The 7969-nt window shown below is 35.7% G+C and overlaps 1 protein-coding gene across 1 annotated transcript in view; it reads right to left on the bottom strand.

Annotated features, from left to right (window-relative positions):
- Positions 1-4751: 4751 nt before the first annotated feature.
- The window catches only part of LOC104521539 (transient receptor potential cation channel subfamily M member 7-like), a 7648-nt gene continuing 4430 nt past the window's right edge, over positions 4752-7969 (bottom strand). The window contains exons 4-7 of the mRNA XM_010163570.1: positions 7322-7535; positions 6665-6789; positions 5778-5949; positions 4752-4930 (exon numbers count right to left, since the gene is read on the bottom strand). Of these exons, the coding sequence (XP_010161872.1) occupies positions 4752-4930; positions 5778-5949; positions 6665-6789; positions 7322-7535 (690 nt within the window). The remainder of the gene's footprint in view (positions 4931-5777; positions 5950-6664; positions 6790-7321; positions 7536-7969) is intronic.

Here is a 7969-nt window from a genome sequence, read left to right as displayed (position 1 = left end):
TTTTTAAATTTTTAGTCAGACCATTCGCTTGTTTTACCAAAGTGGATTTTTCTTCCTTCTCTGATTCCCTGTGAGTGCATGAACTGTTACACTTTTAGAGATAGTTACCCCCTAGCTTCCGTCAACACTCAATCAAAAACCCACTAAGTGTGTAAAAGCAACACCATAAAAGGTTAATTAAAAACAAACAAATAAAAAACCCCTACCAAAACTCAAAACAAAACCTGATCACATGGGCTCCTTTACAGACCTTTATTAGCTTAAGAATTCCTTCTTTCCTTTCTCTTTTTTTTTCTTGTTTGTTTTTTTTTTGTTTGTTTGTTTTGGTCTAAAGCAGGTAATGAGAATGTTAACATAAGACTAAGTTATATTTGTGTACTACTCAGCTACTTTTGTTGGAAGGTTTCTTGTTTTGTCTTGTTAGACACTTACTGCTATACAAAACTACCTTAAAATTCTTGAATCAACACCTACAACAACAGTATTTTTCTAAGTAACATTTATAACTACACAGGTTTCCGAAATATTTTTACAACTATTACGATAATATCAACTGCTATAGACAGAATTCATCTTATGAGGTCCTAACAATACTATCTATAGACCTCATATTTTGTGCACAAGTTTCACCCATCTGACTTTCTCTGTTCTCCTCCCTGCTATGGTTTACACATTTCATATGTTCCACAATAAGGCTGCAATTTTCCCTTTAGTATCTTACCCCGACATCAGACACAGACGAACATCCTGCTGACAAACTATTTCTGGTATCGTTTCTGGAGAGACAGAAAGCAGCTGTGGCACTACAAAGCAGCCAGACAGCATGCGCTTCTCAACTCTAACCTCACGCCAGGGAGTCTTCCCTATCGACACCCCATGGCCTCCAGACTGGTGCACATGACCCAGTATACAACATGCTGAGCAACTAAAAAGCTGTTCTAAAAGTAGCTTCAAAAGCAATCATTCACTTACTGTGTTATAAAGTTCTTCCAGCCTGGGAATTGTAAGAAATTTATGCATGCTTACTCCATTTTCAATCAGAAGTTTCACAAATGCAACTCTATCCATCACAAGGGCATCTAACATAGCCTGTTCCAGAGAGCCAACCTACAACAAATAAGTAACAAGGCAGAGCCTGAAGAGAACCAGTAAAATAGGGCATCACAAAAGTAAGTGTACTTAGATTACATATCAACCTCATTCATTCCCAGGGCTAGGGAAACCTTATATGTCTACAAAGATGTCACCCTTGGTTCAGAAAATCCCCTGAACATGACACAATTACAGGATGAGAGAATATTCTGAAGACTTAAACAGCAAGTTTTATACTCTCTCCCATAGGTATCTCCTACTGACACAGTACATGGGACTAAGTATACAGTTGGTTTAACATAGTTAAATTGTTCTCATGGATTGATATTGGATGAAACACAAAGATATAAAACATTTAAAGCATAATTTGCTTCAAATACAAATGCTCAGAACCATCATTGCTATCAACAAGCCTTACAGTACTTTTGACTGCACACTCACATAAGATTGTGTTTTATTTTTACAGTAATATGGGAAAAAGGCAGGATCCACAATGTAGTTTTCAAACTAATTTGCAGACTAGAAGAAACAGACATTCTGACCTCCCCCTCAAAAGACACTGCAGTGCTGCCAACAATACTTAATATATATATTTTACTAGAGGCTTCTTAAGAACTTCCTATGACCATGCAACTGTAAGGAAGACTAACATGAATTCAGCTTCCAACTTTTGCAATGTCTTTTCTCCTCTAGTTAGTAAGAACACTCAGCACATTTCTAAAATTTTTTTACCATTTTCAACTACATAATAACAAACAGCTGTTTTGCATACTTACGCAGTATGCAAAAGTTACTGTCCTCAAAATAAATGTGTCAGTATTCTACAGTCTCTCTCTACAAAACTCAAAAGATTCATTCTTTACAGTAAGTTGAGTTTCTCTCTTAGAAAATATCATTCTATTCAATCCAAAACATTACATACCAGCCATTGTTGCCCATAAACAAAAACATGATTTTTGGCTATGTCAACTCTATCCCATGCAAGTGTAAGAACAAGCTGGTCAAACGCAGATGCATTTGTGCCTTAAGAAAAAAAAAAACAATGGAAAAAAAAATTAATTAAAATATATGATAATAAGCATTCTTTCTTCCTAAAAAGACGAAATCAAGCAATCTACCACAAAGTTATACAGTATATTTAATCATTTATGACACATTATGCTATTATACAATGAGAAAACATAGTAATTATTTGCTTAAAAACTAAAGATTCCTACAGATTATAGTATTTTATAAATAATCATATAAATACTAAACAACAATAGCTAGGAATTCCAAATGCTCTTAAAATTAAAAGTCTCACCTTTTAACAATGCTGTAAGTATTGCAACATCAATGTCCTGATGTTCATCTGACCCAATATGAAAAACTGTAATCTGTCCAAAATGGTAAAATAGGGGAAAAGTATTTTAAAGTTATTTTCAGGAAAAGGTGATTAGCTCCATTTTTTTTATGTCAGGAATTGAAATACATTAAAATCACCTTATCTTCAATGCAATTTAAGTCTATGCTCAATTTAAACTTACCTTTATTGTGCACTCTGTATTGTTTTCCTAACTGGGTGCCACGCAAGACAATCTTTTATGTGAAAAAGCATAGCAGAAATCCTTTACATTCTTCAATCAATCTGAACTTGTTTTCCCACTATGATTACAATTCTCTATTGTCTATAAACACCACACAGTATTCTGTTTACACCTCCAGTTCGTTCTAGATTATGAGATTAACTTGCCAGAAAACACGTTTCGCCAAATATGACAATTTTAAGCCTTAGAACAGCAGAGTATGATGTTCAAATGAGACACCAGTACCTGCAGTCAGGCTACATATAAAGCTCTATAAAGTGCTTCTGTTTTAAGCTCACAGAGATAATAGACCTTTGTTAGTACAGTCATAATTAAGACACCCACACCCCCCCCCCCAAAAAAAAAGGAAAAGAAAAGAAAAATAAAAAGAAGTCCCAAGGTTTTCAAAAATCAAAGCAAAGAAAAAGGACAGCAACCCAATTACAAAATACATACACATTATAAACAAACCAGAATCCTGTCATCTGAAAATAAATAGGCTTGGAAACAACAACAAACTCAAATTACTAGAAATAATCACAAGAATTAAATCTCTCTTGGCCATGAGATAAAGTACACATAAAAACTGTATTTGCCTGTCTTCTATACCTGGAAGATCCACTATGTCTAGAAAAGATTTTTTAATTACTCTTGATCATATACAACATTGAGATACAAGTTAATATTATATCCACAAATACATGCACCTTGCATAAAAAAAATTTATGGCAAGATTTACTTACAAGTTCTTTTTTTTTCATGCATTCCAGCAGTGTCTGAAACAAATGAACTGCTTCACTTTGACCAAAGTTAAATGTCTTTTTGATGGTTGAAATTATTTCAGGCTCAGCACCCTCAGGAACATTCCTGAGATTGAAACAAACAAACAGGAAAATACACTGTTATACATGAACAGTAATTACAACAACGCATGTAATTAGTTTCAACATGTCCATTCAAAATCCTGTTATCTATAAGCTTATTACTGTTTCAGTGGCAAAACCTTGGGTAAACTTTAGAGAGAAGTAGAGCTTGCTTAATCTAGGACTTTCTACTACTGCCTCCAAAAAGTAACTCAGCTTCTCTCCCTTCCCTTCCCATACCCAGTTCTGAGATACCCTCAACTAAAATATTTTGACACAAAATACTAAGTACTCACCCCTCTGAGTAAGACCTGATTCTGATCTTACTATGGACAAAGTTGGTTTACTGCTACATTAGATCCCTGCCTCTTGGTTCTGAGGCAGTCCCTGCAACAAGGGCCCAATGTTTAAGGATTTATGCAAATCTGACAAAAAACTAGAAAACCCTAAGTATTGTGGAGCCCAAGCACAACTCTTTTATTATTTGAAACTACACTTAAAACCGACAAGTCTTTTCTACACTAAACAGAAGTGTGTAAAAAGTTGAGTTTTAAGACTAATCAGAAGAAACAATACAGAAGCTCCTTCTGATCCCTTTTCATAAAAATTACTACTATGCAGCAGCTAACTGCATGAAAATATTGCCATTCAATGTAGCCAAGTGATATTTTCAAGCAGTTTGGTAACATAACATTCTCTACGTTATTCTCACATCTCTGGAAGGTCTGGTCAGCTCTGACTTCTATTGAGCAAAACTGTTGTGCATTCTTCAGAACAGCCACATTTACCACTTAAGTTAAAGTGACAGAACAGTTCTTCAGAACAGTCACATTTACCACTGTGGCTTGGTTAAAATTTCAAGTTGAAGCAACAGAGCATTTAAACTGAGAATTGGGTCCTCTAGTTACAATGGGGTAACAGAATGACTGCATATAACTGAAGTTACACGAGATGCAGCCCTTAACTTAGGATATGGGTGCGTACACTTTTCCTGTATTTTTTGTAAGCATCCCTGAAGCAAATATACGCTACAGAATTTGGCGCAGCTCATACAAGGTATGTAAGAGGAATCTAGAACTAGAAAAGAAGTCTTGGTCTTTAGCCAGACTAATATTACACTCTCTGCTTTTAGCCTGTCTTTCCACAGAAAAAGCTCTTGCACAAATTCATTAAGGAATGGTCTCAAAACCCATCTACATAGGACTGACAGTTTGGCTAGCAGTGCTAGGACTTACCCTCCCTCCTCCGTTTGCTTGTGAACATATGCCAGTATGTCTGCAGCTCTACCAGTTCCTTCACATACTACCACCGGCACAGGAGGACTTTCTTGAAGGAAGTCTAAAACCGTGAGTATGACGTTGGGGCCACCTTCAAATACAAGTGCCACCACAGGCACACCTTGGCCAATTCCTATAAAGTTGCAAATAAATAATAAAAAAACCAGACAATGTTGTATTTTTTTAGGGAACGTCAAGATTGATTTTACATTTTTAATAAATCAAGTATGTCCCTTATATTGAATGAAAATTAAAATGCTGCCTGCCAGACATTTTAACTGTTGCTAATGCACAGTTTCAAGCACTGTTTATACTTTGTGCTGGGGTGAAAGCACTGCAAAGAAGCTGATAAATACAATTGAATACAGTCTACAAGACAGAAGAGATTCTTCACAGAAATATTCCTGCAGTAATGCAGAAAAGTGAACATTTTTTCTTTAGGGAAATCCCCTTCTACCTTCCCCGCAAAGAGTTTCCAAAGATGATAACACGTATATAATTTGAACATAGTTACATGGAAACCCTCTACTGACAGGGAGTATTGCAAAAGCATTCCTAGAAAAGAAAAAAAACACATGTTGCTCCATAACTGGGAAAACACCAAAAGCACATGCTTCTTTGCACAACCACAGATGATGTTTTACAAACTCAGTTGCCCTATTGTGAAACTGCAAGTGATTAGTGTCAAACCATTAATCAATGAGACCAGTAAGGCCTGACAACATACTAATAACTCAAGTGACATACATTTGCTTTATCAAAGCAAAACTGACAACTTTATTCAAAAGAAGCCTCCTCTCTGGTCCCAGAAAAATCCTAAGTCTAACAGAAATATCTAGGGTCCAAAGCAGCAGCTGAAATTTGCAAAATAATCATTCAGACTTGAAACATAAACAAGACTAATTTTTCTGTTTTCTCATTCAGATGTTTGGTTTTTCATTAAAGTATCGTAACAGCCCTCAGGCATCAGAATTACTTACTTGCATGAATCCTTTGCAAATTAATAGTTTTTTCCAGTTCTCTCCGAAGTTTAACTTCTGCTCCATACTTTCCAACTGTTCCATCATCCACCAGAATGAAATGGGAATGGAGGTTATTTAGAACATTTAGTTTACTTAATGGGTTTAACAAGGTTTGATATGGAGCAACCACCTAAGTATAAGCACACAACAATGTATTTTATTTATAAAGATTCAAATTTGCTTCTGTGAAACTTAACTTTTTGTTTAGACACAAAAATTGGTGGCTCAACAAGAAGCACTGACACATATAAGCATGCTTTGGGTCACTATACACCAACAGCTGTAGCTCCTAACTTTGTGCAGGAAAACAGATAACTATATCACAAAAGAATTCTGTTCTGAAGGATAACAGAGAAAAGATCCTTCAAAAAGGTGTCTTGTGACCACTCTGGCAAACAGTACCATTGAAGATTCTACATCAAAATTTTTCAACTTATCACAGAATTGCCTAGATTGGAAGAGACCTTTAAGATCATCAAGTCCAATCATTAACCTAACACTGATAAGTCCTCAACTAAACCATGTCCCTGAGCAATATGTCTACATATCATCCTCTGTAAATGTGAATTCCCTGTAATACTTCAGCATTTTTGTTATCTGAATCAGTAATACCAGTAGGGAGGACAAAGGATTAAGAACTTGAGAACAAGCTCCTCCTCTAGCACATTTGCATTTTGCAACTTGCTTACACTAATGATCTTGCATAAGTCATAGATGTCAATGTATCTTCATCATAAAGCAGGTATTCCAAATGATGCAAAGCAAGTGAAAAAAACACGCCTGAGCAGATTGGTCAAAAAATAAGTCAGGTAAATTATTATTTCAATTAGGTAGTTAATCCTTACATCTCTTCCAACAAGGTCATTTCTGTTTTCAATCACTCCCCATGGAGCAATCCCAATAGTGCAAATCTTTCGAGATGATCTGGAAGCATGTTCTCTTAAAGCATCACCAACATGTTTTGCAACACCTGTTTGTGCACAAAAATATTTCAATGTATTGAATGTTGCATCTTATTAAGTAATACAACTGTTTTATTAGTTAACTAGGTCTTTAAGGATCTGGGATCTTATTTGACACAACACCAGAGAAAAAGCACCATACCACATCTACTAGAAGGAAACAAAGTACTATGTATCAGTAATTCAACAAAATAATTAGCCTAGTAAGAACTAAAGAGTTTTCAGTACACTACTGTACTTGTTTTAATCACATTAAGTCTTTCCTCTTGCAGTTTCAAAAAACCAAAACTAAACAAAAACCCCCAGACCAAACTAAAAAAGCCAAAACCCCTCCCCTCACCTGTGTGTTGTTTCTCTTTGCAGGACAAAACAGCAGCCCACTTGCAACTACACATGTTCAAAATGTATTATTTTACTTTTACTTGACCAAACTCACTCAAATCTACTTTGCTTTAAGATGAAGCTGTGCATTCATTAAATATTCTGGCTCTTACAAACCATAATCCATTTAACTGTGCACATTCATTGCTACTTCTTTACCTGTGTTCACTCCTCCAGTTATAATCCAGGCTCCTGTTGTTACTGCAGCTTTAATAAGACCTTTGCCAAGCAACTGTTTGATGCGTGGGTGAAGTTCAAATTTCTGCATGCCCCCATGTACAGATATAACAAGCTTCGGCAACTCCATCTGCCATTCTTTAAGCATAAGTTGCAGAATAGCTTCAGGCTTAGTGTCATATGACAATCGCACATACTGCAGGCACGAGAAGAGAGTTAAAAGGTTCTTAAATGAAACCATCACAGAATCAAGGAGTAAAAAGAAGAATCACAATGTATTTCAGGATATATTATCCTATTCCTGGCTATGGAAAACGTAATTCACTTCCTCAAAACACGGTAGATGCAATAAATGAACAAGCTTACTTTATGTCCTACCAGAATTAAGGACAAGATAGTTAACAGTTTTGAAAGCAAGTTTTGGAAAGGAAAGGACTATAGAAGGATTATGTTATTCCATCCTATTGGCACAGTGTCCTAGAAAAATGAGTCTTTATGAAAGCACTGGATGATCTCTAAATTAGATAAAATTCAGAAATATTTTAAAAGTTCTGCCATCTACTGGAGAGAGGCTTCCATGTGTCGCAAAAAACTTTACAGAAAGACAGTTGCTTGCTTTTCTTTCCCTAC

The sequence above is a fragment of the Antrostomus carolinensis genome, unplaced genomic scaffold (assembly GCF_000700745.2).
Source record: "Antrostomus carolinensis isolate BGI_N321 unplaced genomic scaffold, ASM70074v2 scaffold14912, whole genome shotgun sequence".
Taxonomy (NCBI): Eukaryota; Metazoa; Chordata; class Aves; order Caprimulgiformes; family Caprimulgidae; genus Antrostomus; species Antrostomus carolinensis.
Note: the sequence above shows the minus strand (reverse complement) of the source record. Positions and strands in the feature narration are given on the sequence as shown.